This window comes from Tiliqua scincoides, chromosome 4 (genome assembly GCF_035046505.1).
Source record: "Tiliqua scincoides isolate rTilSci1 chromosome 4, rTilSci1.hap2, whole genome shotgun sequence".
Classification (NCBI taxonomy): domain Eukaryota; kingdom Metazoa; phylum Chordata; class Lepidosauria; order Squamata; family Scincidae; genus Tiliqua; species Tiliqua scincoides.
The window spans coordinates 164,002,940-164,025,070 of record NC_089824.1 but is presented as its reverse complement, the minus strand read 5'-3'; the positions used below and the strand labels follow the sequence as shown (position 1 = coordinate 164,025,070).

Sequence of the window (22,131 nt, the reverse complement as noted above, 5' to 3'; positions counted from 1 at the left end):
GAGGAGGCAGGTGAAGCGGCTGCTTTGACCCTAGCCTCTCACGTGGCAGCAGCTGCTTTGCATCTCCTGCTGTGAGCAAGAGGAAGGCTGCAACCCGATCCTCCTTTACCTAGGAGTAAGCCCCATTGACTATTATGGGGCTTACTTCTGAGTAGACATGCCTAGGATTGGGTATCAAGTCCCTTGTCTGCCCTGCCTGCTGATTGGGCAACCAGAAAAGCCTGGAAGAGGTCTGGGCTGCGGAGCAGTGAGGAGGAGGAAGCTGGGCAGGCAAGAAGGTAGGAAGCAAGCACGTCTGCTGAGGCCAGCAGCCTAAGAATGGGCTGGCTGAGGGTCCACGAAAGTCCCTTTTCCTTGCCACAGTTGCCTGCAGCTCCCCAAAGCAACCCTCCCTGCCTTGCCTTTGCCTTTCAGAGGGGGGATGCTGGGCCACAATCCTATCCACACTTTCCTGGGAGTAAGCCCCATTGACTATAATGGGACTTACTTCTGAGTAGACATGCCTAGGATCGGGCAAAGTGTCTACTAGTCATACTTTTTTTCTGAAATACAGGGGCAGGCAATTGGGGGGAGGGAATGTGAGGCAAGTGGTTCTGGACCTTTGGAAGGTGTGGACCAGCGAGGGGAGGGACAGCAGGAGAGGTGCTAACTGCAATTATGAGATGAGGGGGGAATGTGCCTGTGGGAGGGGGTGGGGTGGGATGGGGGAGAGGAGGAGAGAGAAGTGCCAATTGCCTACTTTGGTATTTGAGAAAACATAGTGCAACCAAAAGCCCAGTACTAGGCATGTCTACTCAGAAGTAAGTCCCACAAGCACATTCTCCCCCAAGTCTTTGGCTGCAATCCTAACCACACTCTCCTGAGAGTAAGCCCCATTGAACAAAATAGGACTTACTTCTGAGTAGACCTGGTTAGGATTGTGGCCTTTGTCATGTAATGATTTAATTGTATTAATTATATTAATTAAAAATCAATTGTAATATAGTAATTTAATGTAAGTAAAAAACTGGGAGTGTGCCTTGACAGTGAGCTGAAAAAGGCTGGTCTAAGCTCTCTTGACTCTCTCTGCCCTCATCAAATTGCTCTTAGCAAGAGGCAAGACACACCCTGCCACCATTTGGTTTTGCCTATACTTGGCACATAATGAAATCAGTGGAATGTTTCTAAGAACTCAGCCAGCCCTGACTTGTGTCATCTATTTTAGGATTACAGAAGACTCAGCAGTGACAACATTTGAGGCACTAAAGGCTCGTGTTCGTGAGTTAGAAAGGCAACTCTCCCGCGGGGACCGCTATAAATGTCTCATTTGCATGGTGAGTAGCTTGCTCGTAGTGGTCATGAATAAGGAAATGATTCTGTACCTCTGCTTTGAAAATAGCAAAGTAGTGCAGCTGATACCTTATGACTGTCCCTTGGCTCTACAGAAGTAGCTCAAGTTTCTCTTTTCAGGGGTCGATTTCAGTTTGTGCCACTGTGGTATAGTTTCCTGAACAGCTCACCAGCTATATAGTGGTCATTTTATAGAACACCTATGCCTTTGACCTTACAGTGTCCATATTCCTCTCTTTCTGCACGTGCCTTAAGGAGACCAGAATGCCTGATCTAATGCCCACCATATGGCTTAAGTATAAGCCATTAGTCTGAGTGATTTAAAGTTATCTATGTCCTGATGATGAGCACCTGACCTTTGTGACTCACTTACTGAAATGCTGACACTCCCTCTAGTGGCTTGGTGTCTACAGCGGTTCACATCTCTTAAGGCCAATTTGTTTTTCTTATTTTTGTATCCCTTTTATCAACAGATCATAAGGATATCTTTCCTCCAGGTTATGTCTCCATTTTATGACAACTGACTTTTCATGCCACTCTGAAGAGCAAATTACAATTTGCAAGGAAAATGCCCTCCTTTCTGCCCCTCTTTACCCACTAATCAGCACTCTGAACATGCCATGATTTCCATAGGCACCTGTTGGGTAATACTCATATACAAGGGGGCCCCATATCTGTGGATCCTGTATCCATGGATTGACTTATCTGTGGATGCTGGAGAGCCCCCCACTCCCACCCTCCAGAGGCAAGGAGAGCTATGCTCCTCTTGCCTCTGGAGGGTCTTCTGAGCTTCCCGGGGCCTCCCTATGCCTTACAAGGCATTTAAAGAGTCACTTATGGTTTTCATGGAGAAATCGGAAGTAGTGTTTTTCTCTATTTTTGGTCATTCAGAGCCAGGCTCTGCCAGGCTCAGAAAAACCTTTGGAGGTGAGGGGAACATAGCTCCCCTTACCTCCTGAGGGGGGTGATTCCCTGTATCCACAGATTCATGTATCCTAAGGGCTTTCCAGATATGGGCCATGTCTGCATTTCCTGCTATTACTATGCATTTCTGGAATAGTTCTAATTTTATTTTAAGCATTACTCCTTAAAAGGATAAACATTAAAAGCTGCTGGGTGCTGGGATTGCTTTGTTGTTGTTTTGCTTGTATATTTTTTCTTTTTATATTCATGTTAGGTTATTTTGCAGAACCTTTCAGATGAAAGGAGGCATGCAGATATTTTCATTAATTACTTAAAATTAAATTACTTAACAGAAGAAAGATGTAAGACTACCCCGTTCCCTGCAGTAACAGCCTTTCAATTAACACTTTCATTAACTTCCTTTTCTTTGAAGGATGAATTTCTCACTTTCCAAACCACTATTTTAGAAAATGTTTTCCTGTAGCATCAAGTTGTATCTTTCCCAATAATATATTTATACAGTTGTCGCATTCACTTTACTCAACCCATTTGCTGTATATTCAATACATACAGCAGTGCATATAATGTCTACATTTTTGTAGGGTCCAATCCCTTTGTGGTTACTCACATAAAAATGCATATGCGAGTACAGATTCATGCACATGTATACAGTATAACATGTGACTAATCCCAATATTGCTTGAGAATTGCGGCTAACATTGGCATAGTAAGTGGGAGGGAAGTGGCTCCTGTTGCTTTTAAAAACCAAATGGTTGCCTGTACAAGCCCATACATATTTTTCTTCTCTTTGCTCATGAAAATGGTTGAAATAAATAGTTGGGTGCTAAGAGAGATGAGCTACCACAGAGTGGCCAATTGAGGGGGAGTTTCATTTGCCTACTGGAGGTTGTTCCAGTGAGAATAACCTAGCAAGAGGAACTTGCTAGCAGCAGTTTTCAAAAAGAGCGCCTCAAGGAATCTCGGTCTAAAATCTGGCTGTTCAAGATAAGGGTCAATACTGCCTCTGCCAGCAGTCTACCATAAACCTACTGACCTGGCCCCCTTGCCCCCAGTTGTGGGACAAGAAGTGATGGCCACCACAGTTGTTTCTGTCCCCTCCTCCAAGTAACCACACTGTGTTGCACTGTGGCTGTACTTTCTTTGAGACTGAAAGGTCAATCCTAACCTGCCCTGGAGCAGGCAGGCCAGCTGGCCTACACTACATCCAGCACAGGGTTCAAACTAAGCACAGCTCGAACTAAGGGGAATTCATTCCCCTAACCCCATGTTGCACAGCAGTTGCCCTTATGGGGCTACTTGGATCTGTGCCACTTAAATCAGTGGCACAGATCTCAGTGGCCCAGGATTAGGTTTTGCTCCCTTCCCACCGGCCTGCTCTCTGCCCGCCTGCCCCCTACCCTCCTCAGACCTTGGGTTGGCACCCTGGAGGCTGGATTTGGCCTCCAGAGGTGCGCACCTCTGTGTACCAGCCTTCCAACTGTTCCAGTGGCTCAGAAGTGCCTTATGCCACTTTTGCAACCCCTAGAGGCCAGCTCAAGCAGCTTGCACCAGCCCAAGCCTTAGGATTGTGCTCTATTGTGCAAGCAGAAGTCTCAAGGGTCCTTTATTTTCAGCTGTATGGGAATTGACACTATTGTGTAAACCAGGGGTGTCCAAACATTTTGGCAGGAGGACCACATTATCTCTCTGACACTGTGTCAGAGGGCTGGGGAAATTTGCATTTCAAATTTGAATAAATTTACATAAATTTTGCATAAAGGAATACATTAGCGATGGAACATTTATGAATGAATGGGTTTTACTGAGCTTATTTCTAATGCACGAGATACAGAAAAGGGGGGTGTTAAAATACCTCCTGACACACCTAACGCACCTCTTCCCAGGGAAATGTAAAAAACAAATTTAAGAGGAGCAAGCCTGGGCTCCCTCCCCTTCCCTGCAGGAGCATGTTTTTACTCTTTCTCTCCCCCCCCCCCCATTCTGGCAACTAGCAGCAGCAAAGGAACACAGTCAGCCAGGGAGCTGGTGGGCACCTCCCCCCTCAGGGCAAGAGTTTGTTTCTCCTCATTCACACACAGAAGGGAGCTGTGTATGTCTCTCTGTTAGGCTGAAATCCTATCCACACTTTCCTGGGAGTAAGCTCCATTGACTATAATGGAACTTTACTCAGAAGTAAGTAAGAAGTAACATTGGGCTCCCCATCCCTCCCCCAGCCAGCATCAAGCATCAAACAAACAGGCGGGCAGAGAGCTTCATGTTTTCCCATTCACAAAGGGACCCCCATCTTCCTCCTCCTCTGCCAGCAACCCTAACAAGCAAAAGCAGCCTGCTTCCTCCCCATTCAGACACCCTGCAACTTCTCCCCTGCAGCACCCACCTCCAACACCAAGCACTCACAGCCCAACCAACCCACACTTCCCTGGGAGTAAGCCCCACTGACTCTATGGGACTTACTGCTGAGTAGACATGCACTCCAGCAGCATTCAAACATCCCTGTGACTTCTCCCCTGCAGCACCTGCCACCCCAGACACTCTTTCACCCCATGCACACTTTCCTGGGAGTAATCCCCACTGTCTCTATGGAACCTACTGCTGAGTAGACTTACTGCTTACTGCTCTCCAGCTGCATTCAAACAGCCCGCCATTTCTCCAATTCAGACCCCAAGGCACACTCAAGCAGCACACCCAGACCCACACTTTCTCACTCCCTCCTCCTCACCCATCCCCCGCCCCCTCCAAGCCAAACTCAAGCAGGACAATCAGGCCCAGGACTTCTCACCCCCATCCAATGCCCGGACTCAGCTGCAGCCTCCCCAACCTCAGGGGAGTGTTGCGGACAGGCGGGGCTTCTGCAGAGCTCTCCTGTGAAGTCTGGGCAGGGCAGCCTTTCCCTCATTGACACTGATGCTGCCAAGAGCAGCACGTCGGGGCAAAGAGGGCTCCTGCAAGTCTCCAGCGGGCTGGAGGTTTGTTGGAGACCAGGGGCTCCCTGGGGGCCGGATTGGGGGTCTGGGGGTTTGGGCAGTGTGAAAATCAAGGTATAGTAGTATAGTATTTCCTTTGCATCCTATCCTAGGAGCTCATGTTTCAGTGGGAGACTTCCCAGATTTTTCAGGTGTCTCCACTTTCTCTCTACAGGATTCATATACAATGCCCTTGACCTCCATTCAGTGCTGGCACGTGCACTGTGAAGAATGCTGGCTACGGACTCTGGTGAGGCCCTTGGTTTCTTGAATGGTGGCTCATATGTCATTTTGTATTATTAAGTGTTTTCCCTACTTACAGTTACAACTGAATGGGAATCTTTCGTGGGATAAAGGCTTCCCTTCCCAGTGGTTTGATCTTGCAAGTCTCAGTTTACTTTTGCTGCATGAGAATTTTCTGGGGAATGTCTTGGCCCTGTTTCCCGTGGCCCAGCTTGGGTGATGAGAATCTCAAGAGCATTGTGCACAGGATAGCATCCCCTCAAGACTCCAGCTCATTGATTTTCACTGGGACCCAGTCATACTTGGCTTGCAGCCTTCTGCTTGCTTGCCCATCCCTACAACAACTTGTCCACCACTTTATAGCTGCAGCAGGAGTTGAGGCTGATTTTAAAAGGGAAGTGTGTGCCAGAAGTATGAGTAAGAGGTATTGTCTCTGGAACAGCTGGATTCAGGGGCCACAGGTGGAGGAGTTTACAAAAGTACATTGATGAGTAGGAATGGCCTATGGATGAGGGAGGGACGGAGGACATTTGTTGTTGCAGGTATGTGCCATGGTGAGTCTCAGGCTTCCACACTTCCTCTCCTCCTACCCCCTCTTTCCCATGCACATCAAAACTTGGTTTAATATTCTAGTTTGTTAACAAACAGTGGTACACAAACCACAGTTTCTTTTATTTGGTCAAAATGGGAATCTGCAGTTTCTACCAAACTGCAAACAGAAGCTTCACGTTTCCTTCCTTTGCACCTATAGGAGAGGGAAGTACACAAGTCCAAACCATGATTTGTTGTTTCATCTGAAAGCAACAACTCAGGATGTTTACATGTGGGTGCAAGAAACTAGTTTTTCACGTCAGGTGTCTAGGAAGGAAAGCATTCAATCATAAAATGTTTACCTTTGAACCAACCAAATGGTCAAATGCATCTTCACAAACTTCTTACAAGTTAGAAAGATATGCATTTTCTGAATGCTCTTGGATGTGCATCTCAGGAATGCACAACCAGAAAAGTAATATGAGAAGCAGATCTACAGTAATGCATTTTATTCCATCTCTACCCCCATTCAACATTTCCTAATGAATATAGTTATACCAGCCCACAAGTATAATCAAATTCTTTTAAACTGAGTCAGCATCCAAACACTCTGCATTTCTCTAGAAGTAATAGAGGAGTGCCACTGGTAAAGAAACACAACAGCAAAAAGGCAAAAATCCAAAATAGTGTGTTAATGAAAGGATGCTGATACACGTCAGTCTTTGGTGCAAAAAAGGCAGACCCTGCTCTGTGGGCATGTTGACATTATAGTTTGTGTGCCCAAGGAGCAGATCTTTTGAATTAAAGAGCAGGTCTTCGTATCAAAATTTTTGCCCTAAGGAAGAGTGTGTTGGAATCCTTTCAACAATAACTGCTTTGTATGATTTTGACTTTTTGTCATTGTTTTTTTCTTAAAAACTCTAAGGAGTAGACTACGGAATGTCTTAAGTTCTTAGCAACTTTTTCTGATGCTGATGAATGGGAAGTGCAAGTTTGTTGGCTGCATGGAGCAGAGGTTTGGACTAGCTGATCCTTAAGGTTTTTCAGGGTTCTGGTCACAAACCATACACATTTGAGTTACTCCATTTCAAAGTCCGGTGGCATCTTTTCCCACACAGAATCTACCAGTAGGGAATGTTTTTTAGAAGGTGCTTTGCATTTATGAGAAGTGTGGGATTTGATGCCACCCTAAGCACTAATGTGCCTTTCCTATAGACCAGGGGTGCCCAAACCCCAGCCCGCTGTGGGTCCCCATGTGGCCCCCAGGGGGTCCCCCCACCTCCAGTGGCCACTCGGCCCTCACCCCAGCCCACGCTGGCCCGCCACACGAGCTCCGCGCCTTCCTTTCCCTCACTGCCGCTGAGCTCAGTGGCAGTGAAGGAAAGACGAGCCCAGCGCGTGCGCAGGGCCTTTTATAGTGGGAAGGTAACATGAGACTTGCAGGTCTCACATTACTTCCCACTATAAAAGGCCCTGCGCACTTGCCCGCTGGTCTCTTCTTTCTTGCCCATGGGCTGGGCTGTGCTGGGCTCAGCTCCGTTTGGCTCCGCTTCCCTCCCATCCTGCAGCCTGAGCCAGGGGAGGGCAGGGGAGAGAGAGAGAGAGAGAGAGATCCCGAGGGAGGGGAGTCCATCCCAGCTCGCAGCACGTCTCCCGAGGGAGGGAGGGAGGGAGGGCTGGTTGGCTGGCCAGGCAGGCAGGCAGGCAGGCAGCAGCAGCACATAGGCAGGCAGGTAGGCGTGCAGCTGGGCAAGCAGGCAGGCAGCCCAAGCAAGGAAAGGAGGGAGGGCGAGGGGGCAGGTGAGCAGGCGGGTATGTGAAAGTGTGGAAGATCCCCCCCTCCATTTGTGTGTGTGTGTGTGTGTGTGAATGGGATCATAAACTGGCACGAAGATCCCCCCTTCTTAGGGTGAATGTGATCATAAACTGGCATGAAGATTCCCCCCCCCTTATTAGGGTGAATGGGATCATAAACTGGCATGAAGATCCCCCCCCCTTATTAGGGTGAATGGAATCGTAAACTGGATTGAATTCATTCATTCATTTTCCATCTCTAATATATTTATTTATGTAAATTTATTCAAATTTGAAATGTAAATTAATTCTTTTTTTTTCCGGCCCCGGACACAGTGTCAGAGAGATGTTGTGGCCCTCCTGCCAAAAACTTTAAGCATCCCTGCTATAGACAGTGTTTCTGTTATACTCTAACTCAGTGTTCCTCAAACTTTGTCCCCCACTGTATCACTTTGCGTGGCCCACCTATTGGAAGTACCACCAGAGATAACTGGCAGTAATGTCATCACTACTGTTTCCAGAGACCAGACGCAATGCAACAAACACCAGTAAAAGACTCAGGGTGGACGAGAGAGCTTATTTGAGCATTTGAAAAGCACATGCTAGAGGTCTGCCTGCCAAGCTAAGCCTCCTACCTCTGCTTGCCACATTGCATTTCTGGTCTCACTTCCAGGCAGTGGGCTTCTCTTGCGCATATCACCAGACACCACCTTCAAGTAACACCAGTGGTACAAGTCCCACTGATTGAAAAACACTGCTCTAGCTCATTGGAACTGTTTTGCATACAGTGCAACAACCAGTAGGGCAATCACAAAAGTGTCTGCAGTGCCACTTCAGGGTGGTTAAGCTCTTTTTTTAAATAAAGTCAGCTCTGCCTAGAAGCAAGGGCTACATAGTTACTAGGTGCACTTGGGTGGTAAGCAGTCCTAAATTGCGTGTGTTAGAGGTGCATGGCTGAATTAAGAACAAATATTCTTCTCTAAAAATCCCCTCCAGCTGTACTTTGGCAAACATCCTTTCAGGAAGACAATAGTGCAATAAAATGCATATGAAATGCACATAGAATCTCAGAGCTTATCCCAGTAGCTTTCTGCTGGCGCACTGTATACCAAAAGAGAGATGTAACATTCGAGCGTAGAATCTCTTTCCAGCTTTGAAAACAATTTTCTTTTCCCTGCAAGTGAAATTGGGAAAAATGTTACCTACATGTTGATTTAAAGCCCATTGGGGGCTCCATAAAATTGCTTCATGGGCAAGATCCTGCCCATGTACTGCTAATTTGCTATGCCTAATCGAATCTGTTGACAGCGGTTGCCTTCGGAAACCAAGTGTGTCTGGTGCAAGCTGTCTTCATCCGTTTTGTGTCCCTTTTCATTCTCCTTTGCATCTAGATTTTGGAACCAATAATGATTCTTTTCAGCTTCAGTAGCCCTACTACCCATTCCAAGCCAAGACTTTAGATGCAATATAATGCTGTTTTCCCAGAGAAGACGGGGGGGTCAAGCAAACTAGTGTTGCTAGGCCAGAACATACATATTTTCACCGGGCAATAGATGCCCATTTTGTCATGTACCTCTATTACCTTTGCATGCGTTTTGAGAGTGAGGCATAAGTGTGCCCACTTCTATATTAAAAAAGTGTCAAAGGGCAACAGTGTATGCAGTGGTTCCCAAACCTTTAGCACCGGGACCCACTTCTTAGAATGAGAATCTGTTAGGACCCACTGGAAGTGATGTCATGGCTGGAAGTGGCATCATCAAGCAGGAAAATTTTTAACAATCCTAGACTTCAATCCTATCCACACTTTCCCAGGAATAAGTCCCATTTACTGTCATTGTTAAAAGAATGTACATAGTAACTTGTTAAAAGTACAGGTCTGTAGCATTTCCACAAATGCAGTCACATACCATGGTAGCATCAAGTCTGATATATTAAAAATAAAATATTGAAATGAATGGGGACCCACCTAAAATTGGTTCATGACCCATCTAGTGGGTCCTGTCCCACAGTTTGAAAAACACTGATGTATAAAATTGTGAATCTATCCGTGAGGGGAGGAGCAAGCTCAAGTTGTTGTCCCAGCCACACTCGGAGTATGTTTTCTGCACTTCCCAAGCCATGGGGCATGAGGACTGTTCCACAGGAACACAGCACTCAGAATTGGGAATTGCACAGGGGAAACAATTAATAAGTGGCCACTCATCTGTTCTCCAGCCCTTGCCTTTTCCCTACAGCCCACAATTTATTAAAGCAAGGCCTTTTGCAAGACAGGCACTGCTCTTGCTCTTTTAAAAAACCTCTCAGCCTATGTTCGCATGTTTCTAATGTAACCATTAAAATATAGCCCGAAGACAGCAATAAAAACCCTGGAACGCCTTGGTGCTTTTGTGTCTTGATCAAAGTCAATGTGTGTAATCTCGTTAAGGCCGCCCTTCCCTCCCCCTCCTCCTCTTTATGAATTTAATGGCACGCGGCAGCTGGGCTGGGTGTTTCATACTCACCAACCTGCATTGTTCTAATTAAGGTATCTCCTTTTATTTTGGGGCACAAAAGAGATGCTTGTGGTGGGTGGGTGTGTATGCTATGTGTGTGCTTTTAACTAGCAAGGCGCTATAGGATAATGGATTTAATAATTGCCACAAGTTACCTTTCTCTGGATGCAAAACTGACTTCCCTCTTGGTGGGGAGAGGGCAGCGAAACCTGTGTGTGCAGCACACATGGAAAAATGTGCTCAGCAAAGGGGGCAGCATATTTCTTGTGTTGTGCAATAAACAATTTGTTGCACTTAATGGGAGTTATGGGGGGAGGTTGGCTCATTGGGCTTCCTGATGTGTTTGAACATTTCTGGAGTTCTGCCATTCTTCCTCCGTTAGGGGAAAAAAAATCAAGCTTTTCCTTCTGTGTCTGCAATTTATATGACCAGACCAAATGCTTGTATTGTTAGTTGAGTAAAGAAACTGGAAACAAAGTAGGCCTGAAATTCCTAAACTTTCATGGGGATAAATGCAAGTTTAGTAAAGTTTAGTAAATGCCCAAGCATTCTATGTTTGCTATAGGCCAAACTAGATCCATGATGAAGTAGTATAGCCATCTCTTTAAAACTTTCAAAAATAACTGTTGCTTGGGGGGCAGGGGGTGGAAGGCAAGAATCCAGCCAAGGCCATAGCTCAGAAGGGGGTGAACTCTTCCCCTATGTCATTTTCCCAATAACCCTACACTCACACACTCACATAGTCAGTCACACACACACAAGCCACTAGTCCTGGTAGGAAAACCATATGCACACATGCATGGTTTATCTGTTGAGCAAAATAGTTTGAGAGTGGGGATATTCATGGCGGAAAATGGTTATACTCCTGTAATCTCCATTCAGGACTCCAGCCCCACTCCCTGACTTGTAAAAATAGCAGTTGAATTTTTAAATGAGGTTGAGATGTGTGAATACATGTGAAGTTTGGTCCTCGCATAGTTAAATCCCTGAAAGGCTATCCTGCAGATTCCAGGCATTTCTGGCCCTCTGCTTTTTTGTGGCCTGGTGGCGTAGCTGGAGGGGGGCAGAGCAGCCACTGTGGTGGGGAGCCTCAGCGTGGTGGGCAAGCGGTCCCTCCCTTTGGAGCCATTCCCGGCAGGGGGGGGAAACGGAGCCGTTTTCCCCCTGCCGCCGCCAGGAATGGCTTCGAAGGGAGGAGCCGCTTGCCCACCGCGCTAAGGCTCCCAGCCACACTGGGTGCTCCGCCCCCCTCCAGCTACGCCACCGGTGTGGGCTCACAAAAATGGCTCTAAGATAGTGCCATCCTCAGTTTTGGGTGATGGTTTGACCGACTAATCATTAATATGACACTTTATTGCACAACGTCTTTACAATCCTTATCCCCTTTTTCCCACAATATCTAAATATTCTGCTGCTTTCCAGTTTCTCAGCTGGGAAATGACGGTTGAAACAAACGTGGCAAGAATTTTTTTTGAAGCATCAATTATGCCTGCACAGAGAAACAGTGTTCTGAATTGACTGTGGAGATGGGTGAGGGGAGGAGAAAGTTCCAGATTTTTATTGAACAGTTGTTGGGAAACATTCATCCCACATTAAGGCTGTTTGCTGATCCCTGTTGTCTCTCACCTGGTTGGAAATCGCCATCCAACCATAGCAACTATTTTCAAAAGTATGATAGTTGAGCAATTTGGGATGATGGTTATTATTATTAGCAGCACCTACTTACATGGGCATGTAAACGCATGCTCTAGAGCAGCCATTCTCAACAGGAGTCATCTGGGCCCTTGGGGAGCCCTGGCAGATTTGAAGGGGCCACAAACTGAAAACTGAGAAGGGGAGCATATGTTTATCTGTTCATGTTGTATCCTTGTTTGACTGGGGGGCAAGAGGCAGCTGAAAGCTGAGAAGAGCTCCTAAGGAGCCATAGCCCAAAAAAAAAAAAAAAGGTTGAGAACGGCTGCTGTGGAGCAGCTATTACATTGATGTGCCATGAATGGTCTGCAGGTGTGCCTTGGGCATTTGGGGGAGGCTTATTTATTAGTGAAGACACTGGCAACTTGGTGTGCCTTGCCAGTTGTCAAAAAACTGGTGTTGTACCTTGACAATTTTAGCAGCTTGTCAGCATGCCATGAGATGGAAAAATGTTGGCATGCTTCCAACCAGTACCACCTCTCTTCTTCCTTTGAAACAGTTACATGGGGCAACACATTTCCCATGGGGAAAAACGGCACACTGGAGAATGAACTCCACCCTGCAGACACTCTGGTTCTAACTGGGATTGCTGCCTAGCAAAACTGTGGTAAAGGAAAAAGAAGGCACTTCTGGTAGCAAGCACACCTCGTGTGCTCATGTAGTTTAGCCCTAAATATGCTGTAATACAGATACTTACGTGATTTCGTCATCTCACAGTCGTCCTGATATTTCTGCTTGCACAGGCATTGTATCACGACACTGCCAATTAGTGTTTCAGTAGGTTATCTTGCATGTTGAAAACCAAAAGTTCAACCTAAACTTTCTTGTGTACTCATACTTCAGCATGTGTGAGGTTTAGGTTACCTTAGGTCAACTAAATGAAAGTTTAGGTCTTGTGAATTAGTCTTAAGTAGCTAGTTTGCAGGAGGGAACGTACCACAGGCTGTCATTGGTCTGGAGCTTCTCTAATGCTGAGCACCCTACCTCTGTCACTGACTGACAGTGGTTTCCAGGTCAGTGCATCCAGACTTAACTTCAGTTCGCCATGTTTGGGCACAACTGTGGACAAAAGCAGTGCTAGAAACCAAAAGTCTGCTACTTAAATTCTCAAGATCCTTAGATCTTTCTGAGCAGGCCCTAAACTCAGATTGCTCCCAGAATCCTGATCAGTTGCACTGGTGGCTTTGGAAATTTCCAACCTGTCAAGGAATATCTGTTGGAGTTAAAAACCCTCACTGAATAACACATTTCCCTGTACATATTTACACTTTGGAGTCAAATTGCCTCATTCCTTGCTTTTTGATGTTAACAGCCTACCACAAACCCACAAGCAAAATTAAATATCAGGTCCAGAGTGTGAATTTGCTAGGATCTCAGCTTTATGTCTTGATAAAGCAAACTTTCTGATACATATGTCAGGATACATGTGAACAGGCAGCCTGTGTTCCACAGCACAGCATTTGGAGTTTCTGTTCCCTGAATGGCTTCCTGGCAGTTGCTATGAATCTGTAGTCTTCTTCCCTTAACTATATCGTCAGACTGTCATTCAGATGGGAATTCCTATCTGTGACCATGGAGAACTGCTACTAGTTAGTGCAAAGGAAAACTGAGCAGGATGGACCAATGCCTGATTTTGTAAGAGGCATACTTGTACAGTATGTACTGATAATTGCAAAAAAAAAAAATTGTGAAAAATGCCAAGTTCTGAATGCACAAGCTACCAGACAATTATATTCATTATTTGTACGTATATATCATTTATTGGTGAGGACTGAGTTATCTTGGTGCTGAATTTGGAGCGACAGAGCCCCCCTCTTCTCAAATATGTACATTAAGTTCCCTTCCTACTACCTGCCTTGTTACATAGCATTTGGTGTGTTCCTTCCCTTCCAGAAAATTGTAGTCTTGGTCCTCTCCTTTCTTTGGTTTGTGTTTCTCTTGTTCGCATCCGTAATGTGGTGATTGAATCCTTCTCTTGAGCAAGGCACTGTTGTGCTTTAACTATTTGATTCTCTGTGATCGCTTCAGTGGCAAAGTTCCCTACCCTTTCACAGACCAGGAGATGGAATTATCTTGAACAGCAAATGTTCAGTGTTCTGAGTTCTAAAGCAAATTCTCCACCCTTTTCTTAAAGCACTGTTCCTTCCTGACATGGTGTGAGATATAATGACTTTGCAAAGTGGGACGCACTCGTTATTTTCAAACTCTCCAAAGTGATTAGCCCACATTTTAGATCAATCGCTTGCCAAATTTTAATTAAGAATGCGTGGGGGCAAATAAAACCTCTTCATCATTCCTTTTTGGTGCTGTATTTCAGCCCTGGAGCTACATTTTGCAGCCGGGTTTTATAAACCCTGGAAAACTGGGGTTTATAACGGAAAAGCTGAGGTGGCCTTCAGTGCAGCATACACTGCTGTTACCCATCAAGGCTTTTCCATGGGGCAACGATGAAAGGAGCAGGAGGACATTTCAGAGTTTTTTTTCCATGGCCAACAGGTGTGGCTTATTATTCCACAGTATTTTTATTTCAAGGGAAAAGTTTAGTAACCCCAGCTGGCAGGTGAGCGGGGTGGCGTTGGGGGAAGGAAGTTCTTTTTCATTGGCTCAGTGCCAGTGCATGTGTGTGAGGCTTGTTTAATTGCCTCATGTAACGAGTGCATTATACAGCACTGAGAAAATGTTTAAATGGAAGAATGAGCCTGCAAGTGCCTTAAACTTCCGTCGCTCTCAACCCACATCCCTGGATGTAATCAGCCGGGCTCACAGTTGGGCAGCCAAGATCCAGTTTCTGTATAACAAGTTAGGGATCAGTGGTTTCCTTAACTTTCATGTTTTAATCTTGCTTAGCATTTGTGTACAAAATATTTTATAGCTCATCTCCACGACCCTCACAACTTTCTCATAGGTTATGGCTGCAAGAACCACTTACAGAAAATCACCCAGTGAGCTTCAGCCCCTCACCATGGATTTTCAGTGTATCTCTGACAAGCCAAGTTCCCACTTGGGGTGCTGCACAGTACTGGCTGTCTTGTTGCATGATGTTAGGTTCCATCTTCTTTCCCTCTCTCTCCTCGCTCTGTAATTTTGAAAATGTTCTCAGTTGTTCAGGAATTAGTATAGGTGGCAGAAAATAAGGACTGGAACTTATGAAAAATTGTGGTAAAAGTCTTCTGGCTAGAAGTTGGTTTGAAAGACGACACATCTAGATTCTGTTTGGTTTCTAAACCTGCAGCAGAAATGGCTTGTGTTGTTCATATTCTCTGTAGACACGAAGGAGCGATCACTGGTTGCAGCATATCATGTCCTCATTTGTCTGCAGGACAAGAACTAGCACAGGGAACTAGGCTGCAGGCACAGACTTTGGTCACTGCTAGCAAAGCTTGTCTCTGGTGACAGTAATCTGTGCCTGAACACTTTATAACACTGTTTCTCAACCAGTAGTATGAGTCCCACCAGTGGTAATTGAGCTGGTTTCTGGTGGTACTTGTGGGACTCCCAGACATCTACCATCCGGCAGTGAGACCAGCGATGTGATGTGACAAAGATTGGTAGGAGACATGGTTCAGCAGGCAGAGCTCCAAAGCATGCTTTTCATGTGCTCTGAAAAGCTCTCTTATCCACCTTGAGCCCCTTACTGGTGTTTGTCATGTTGCATCTGGCCTCTCAATCCAGAAGTAACTTGTGATGATGATGACCACTGGAAGCGGCCCTTCCAGTAGGTGGACCTTGCAACGAGGACTGGTGGGGGATAAAGGTTGAGAAACGCTGCATTAGAATGCGTTCATATACTAACATAGTGGACCTTGTTTCTTTAGCTTTTCAATGCCTGGACTGCTTTTCCAAAGATTGTTCTCAAGTGGTTTATAGGTGGTGCCTTGGTACCCACGGGGGATCTGTTCCCAGACCCCCCACATATAACAACAAAACAAAAAAAACAGATAAAAAATCTGCTGTTAGGCACCTTTTAAAGCCTCCGAAGGCGACCAGAGCTGTGTTCTAATCTAATAACGTTCTGAGGCCTATGGAGACCTGTGGGAGGCCTTGGAAGGTCAGTTGGTTTCGCGTCAAAACTAGAAGTGATTTTAAAAGCCTCATAAGACCTTTGGAGGACTGGGGAAGCCCTCCCAGGCCCCCAAAAGGCCTTATAAGACCTTAAAACGTCAACTGGCTTTTTAAGGCCTACCAGAGGCTTAGAAGACCTTCTGAGGCCCACAGAGGTCTCCACAGGCCTTAGAGGAGCCTCTGGAGGTGACCGGAGCACAGTTCTGGTCGCCTTCAGAGGCGGTTGGGCCGAATCTGGCTCAATGTGGGTTCAAGGGACCACGTTGAACCAGATCTGCAGATTAGGCTTAACCTGTTTAATCTTAGCCACCACCAAATGCTAATCTTCTAAATTTTGCAGGGGTCATAAACCCCACCAGCATGTTAGGCTTTTCCTTCCCTTCCCCTCAAGCCTCTGCCAGAACTGAGTTTTGTGCGGTTTTTTAGAATCTACATGTTGAATATCTCTTCTGAGCAGCAGCAGCCATTATGCTGTGTGGTGAAGTGGCATAAATGAAGCCTGTCATTAAATACTTCCGAGTGAGCACAATGCAAGCAGGAGGCTTGGATCATTTGGACAGGGACTCACCCATTTTTCTGTTGCCAAAGACACCAAATTCTTGTACTGTCTCCATGCACCTCACAACTGCTTGCCTAGGCTGCACTGCCATTGCATTGTCTGTCATTGCTCTTGTTTTTCGTCCATCACAGCTGCCAATCTGATAATTACTGGTATAACTTGACCCTGTTTCTGAGATATATCCCCCCCCCATCAGTCAGTCTAATCGACAAATGATGTATCAGACATTGTTTTATTTCCTTTACTTCTCATGCATCAACTACTGTTTTTCCTTGCCATGCTTGGGCTTTCCATGGTTTAGTTAGCAGTGCAGATTGATGCCCAACTGGAGACTGTTAGCTATTGGACAGAAGCACAGGTGTTGCACCCCTTAATGACTTTCCAGCCAGTGACAGTTCGCATATGCAACAGCTGCCACTGGTCAGGAGGTCACACCCCCCAAGCTTCCGAAGCTGAGGGGAGCTTTGCTCCCCTCACCTCTGGAGGCTTTCCTACTGGAAATCTGAGGAAGCTGGTAGTAATGTCTTTTGTGCAATTTCGGCATTCTGAGCCTCTGGGAGGCTCAAAAAAGCCTGCAGAGGCAAGGGGAGTGAATTCGAATTCCGAGAACCTTTATTGGCATACATAATAAATAAATAAGTAGGGGAGTGTAGCTTCCCCCTCACCTTCGGAGGCTTCGCATAGTGTCAAGCCCTGCTTGACAACAGGGATGCTGATCCACATCCCTGTCATTAAACAGTGCATGACTATAATCCAAAGGAATTGGGCCACAGTGGTTGTGATCATGTCTAATTGGGTTTAACAATCATAGAATGGAGAAGATTAGGTTAAAGTGGTTTTTGGAGCTCCACTTTTAATTTTCTAACAGCAAGTCTCTAGCCTTCAGAATTGCAGAAGAACACTTGGCTACTCTTAGATAACTGAGGAACAGGCCTTCCCCCATGCCACCTTGATCCTTACAAAATATGACTATTTCTATTGGGAACAATATCAGCTCCTGCCATCCCTCAGCTAGGCACTTTTTTTGATCTGCCATTGGACAGCCTTACTTTGCAACTTAGAAGACATGGAGGGTAACCAAAGGTCTCTGTACCAGAAAAAGTAATGGAAGAGAGATCCCATTGAGTCAGATGAAAGTAAGTGTAAAAGGGCTGTGGCAGCAAGCAAGCCAGAAGTCTGCTCCTATCTTTCCTCTCTGGTCTGTCCTCAGCATTGGTAATAACTTCATGTGAAAGGGAGATCATGTCTCTTCCGTGGACTTGAGGCTTAATTCATGTGGTCTATTTCCTGTAGTAGCTGGACACAGTGTGAAATTTTTCTCTACCTCTTCTCATATCTTGTTCTATGTAGCTGAATCTGCTCACCTTCCTGAACACTATTCTTGTTCAATCTTGTACAGGGTGCTAAGAAGCTATGTCCTCAGTGCAACACCATCACCTCTCCAGGGGACCTCAGGCGCATCTACTTATGAAGGACAGAGCTTGCTCAGACCAGCTTGTTGTATCATGGGGATCAGGGGAAAGGAGCGGCAGCAACAGACATTGAAAACAAAACTAAAGACTCCAAATGTGAACTAGAGGCTGAGGGAGCCGCACGATGCCTCTGCTTCCAGACCTGTCACTGGTGCCGCCAACTCCATGAGAAGGCCGACCCAGAATCCTTATTGTGACTCCACCTTTTTTTTTACAAACTGATGTTCCACACCTGTCCCATTTCTCCATGAGCCGGGTTCCGGGTGGACAACTTGCAAGCCTTTCCAGTGGAGCGTCTTGGTAGCCAACCCAACCCCATGAGCCAACCTGCAAAGGGCCAGGATCTTCCACAGCAGGAACGCTCATAACCTGTAACTTGTATTCTTCTCTCCCACCCCTTTTTTGTGGTGTTTTAGTGGTTAAAAAAAAAAGTGAGAGCCTACACCCACGCACCCACAAAGGCAGAATGAAGCACATGTAATATAGACTATATGTTTACAATGTTGTGTATAAATGGGATAGACTCCAACATTACATACTAATATGTTTCCCTTTTATTTTTTCCCCTTTGTTTTGATTTTTTTGGGTTGTACTTTTTTTAAAAAAGAGAGAAAAAAAATAAGCAGAGAACATTAAACCCATATTTTTCTTAGTTCTGCAAAGTTTTGACATTAAAGTCATTAGTTTAAAAGAAATATATATATATATATATATATATATATAATACATATATATAATATAAATGGTTTAATGTTCTGTGGTGTATATTTCCTCATTCAGATATGAAGTTAACAGCTTCTAGTAATGGCTGTCGTTTTGCCCGTAACTTACATGACTTCTGGGGGAAGTAGGGAAAACAAGATTTTTGTCGTTGGTTGTAGCAAATGGGGCTATTTATGTCAAATCTTTATCCCGCTGTGTTTAATTTTTTGCTGAGGGAAAGCAAGAAGTGTGTAAATCAGGTTTGCAAGCTTTTACTCCATTGCCAGCTGGGAAGGACTTCATGCATCCGTAGAAGTTGAAAGTGGTCATCGCCTAGTGCCCCTGGCAGTGTTGGGTAAAGCTTTGCTCAGACCACTTGCTTATCTTGCAGAAGCTGCTTGTAACCAAGCATATGGTATTCACCAGGTTGTGAACCAGCTAGTATTGAACTCTGCTCTGTAGCCCTTCCTATGCCCATGAGAATAAGTGCAAAGAAGCACTAGGGAAACGCCTCATTCCTGTTGTCCTGTGTTTGAGGAAGAGGAGTCTAGTGCTTCCTCAGTCCATTTCCCTCCTCAGTGGTTTCTCTAAGTCAAGTAGGTTCTGACACTGACTTGTTGGTGTACCTTGTTCTGATTTTTTCGCAGTGGAGGTACCTCATGAGGTCCTATCCCTTTCAGGGATTCCATTGCAAGAACGCACTTCATATTCCACTTTTCAAAAGGAAAGAAAGGAGGTATGTGCTGACTTGTAGTGGGGTCTTTTTTTCCTCCTGTTATTTATCCTTGGGCTGCAGAACAGCAGAACTCGATACAGGTCCACATGAGATTGGATTCTTAAAAGCCCTCTTCATATATTTCCACAATTATCCTCACAGCAACCTTTATTCATTGCTTCCCCCAGTTCTCCTTTTTGCAAAATGCCCCCAGCTGTGGGCCATATGAAATCTGCTTGCTATCTGCTTTAATCAAAAACAAAACTGCAACTTTTTACCTACACAGCTCAAGCAAGGCTTCTGTCTTCTTCCTAGGGAGTGTTTTGCAAGGTTCTAGGAAGATGAGTGGTAGCTGGCTGTTTCCCTGGCATGCATCGTGGCTGACTTTGCCAGGCAAATGGGCCTGGCATGAACTACCCTTAAGAGAATGAAATGAACCTCACTTGCTACTCTGGGGTCTCCTGCAACATCATGTTTTTTCCACTTTGACTAATTCCATTGGATGTTAACTCAGATCTGGGATTTGAGCCCTTAGAGGCCATGGTTGCACCAAATATCTGGCTAGCTCCAGTTATGCTGTTGTGAAAAGGATTGGTTGTATATGGATCAAGCATCTAGCAGAGCACCACAAGAGAACTGTCTTTTTTGATTCCAGATTCCCATTGCAATTTGGCTGCTTATGCACTTGATGCTGTCTCTGTTCAATGCAAGAGGGGACAGCCATCATTATGTGAGTCATGCTGCTTGACATTTCCCCACTGAATATTGGCCTCTGTCTAACTTTAGACAATTCTGAGTCCAAAGTACTCATAATCATCGGTGTCTCACTTATAACAACACGTTTCTGGCTGCTGCTACTTAAACAAGTGGGGAGGGGGAAGGTCTGGCTGCAGCTTGTGTTGAGAGAAGAGCAAGAGTGTTGAGTTGGTATCATTGATGGGCAACAACAGCCAGTCATTGGAGTGTCCAGGAGGGTCTGATATACCACTTAAGTCTTCCTCAAGGCAATCAGTTGAAATGGGTCATGATGGGGATATTGGTGCCACACCCAAGCCTGTTTGCCCAGTACAATCAAACAATTGCTAAGAGGACATTTAGTACAGAGCTGCTGTTCTCCCCAATATATTTGAAAATAGGCTGTGCTGAGAGGGCTCATTCATTATGTCCCAGCTAATTGGCACTGGGAGCAAAGAGCTTTCTCTGGTCCTGTGGACCACCATGAAGCCAAATGCATCTGTGTACAACCACACATAACTAATTAACTTATTTTTAACATTAATCTGTCCTTGCTTTTTTTTCAGAGGGTAGGGAGGGGCCTAAAGGGACTGACTTGATCCTTTCCTCCTCTGACACAAGGCACATTTTTGCAGCACTCTTCAACTTCCTCCCTCTTCCACAATGAGCTTGAAACTAAATGAACTTTCTTTGCCCAAAGATGCCCAGCTGCACAAGGTGATATTCAAGTTGTGTCAATGATTGTGTGTCAATGTATATTCTATAAAAAGGTACTTGTCATTCCCGTTTGTAAACTACATTTGACATTAATTAAATGAGTATAAAATCTTCCAAGTGTTCCTTCCGTCCTCTGCCTGTTTGCTAGTTTTCTTCCCCTGCTTTAGCAACTGCGTAGACCAGATATTTCTGTTCCTGTTCTTCTCAAGCCCTGACTCTTTTGCCATACTACATAGTAATTTAAGTTACAGTTATACAGAATCATTGAATCATCAGCCTGACCCAAGCTCCCTCTTTCACTTTAAGCATGCAGCCCCTTCATACACTGTTCAGTCAACTGTTGAAATGCTGAACATTCTACTGTTCACGAAGTAAATGTCCAGTTTTTTTATAGTTGTAGCTTTTTTTAATGCTCTCAGTAATGGTAGTGTGTAAAAACAGCTCAAACTCAAGCTGCAATCTCACCACCCACCTTGTTTCTGCTCATATCTCATTAGTTTGTTTCTATTTTGTTCAAACTAACGATTCAGGATCATTCCAAAATTAACCGACACACAGTTACGTGCAACTGCAAGTATCCAACATGTGGGCAAAAATACTTGTTTTTACCTTGTCAGAGAGTGATCTCCATCCATACTGTTGTTGATTTTTTTTCATGGCTTACTTTCTTTTTAAAAATGTTAAAGGTACACTTTTTGTATAGAGGGTGGCATTTGGCTGGCTTTCAAGTCATTTGTCACTTAGAGTTTGCCATCTGGTAGAATCCTGGTCTTGCATGCGAGCAGCCTAGGTAGTGCTTTTAAGAGGGGAAGGGAAGAGAGCCGATAGCACATGTAGCAGGCATGTTCCAAGGAGAAAATGAAGATGAAGGACAGCAAGAAAAAAGGGGAAAGGAGTGAAGCAGAGAAGAAATTACTCAAACTACTAAAGAACATTGCAACTGATGAAGTAATAGCATTATCATGAAAGCCAGCACAACAGTATCCTTTTAAAGATGACTTGGACTGGGGGGACAAAACCCAGAAGAGATTAGGGTGAGATGCAGTACAAATTACATGATTACTTGCAGATGACATAAAAAAAGGAAGAGAACATGCAAAATAGCTGAGGTGTGAACAGACCAGGAGACAAATTAAAAAGCTTAACAGCCCAATCCTATGCATGTCTACTCAGAAATAAGTTCTACTGACGTCAATAAGGC

General features: G+C 45.1%; 1 protein-coding gene across 4 annotated transcripts in view; it reads left to right on the top strand.

The window, feature by feature from the left end:
- Positions 1-21,043, top strand: part of RNF220 (ring finger protein 220) — a 341,743-nt gene extending 320,700 nt beyond the window's left edge. For all 4 annotated transcript variants that reach the window (XM_066622880.1, XM_066622879.1, XM_066622878.1 and 1 more), the window contains 3 exons: positions 1,205-1,313; positions 5,392-5,466; positions 17,989-21,043. In XM_066622880.1, the coding sequence (XP_066478977.1) occupies positions 1,205-1,313; positions 5,392-5,466; positions 17,989-18,060 (256 nt within the window). In that variant the 3' untranslated portion in view covers positions 18,061-21,043. The remainder of the gene's footprint in view (positions 1-1,204; positions 1,314-5,391; positions 5,467-17,988) is intronic.
- The last annotated feature ends 1,088 nt before the right edge of the window (positions 21,044-22,131 follow it).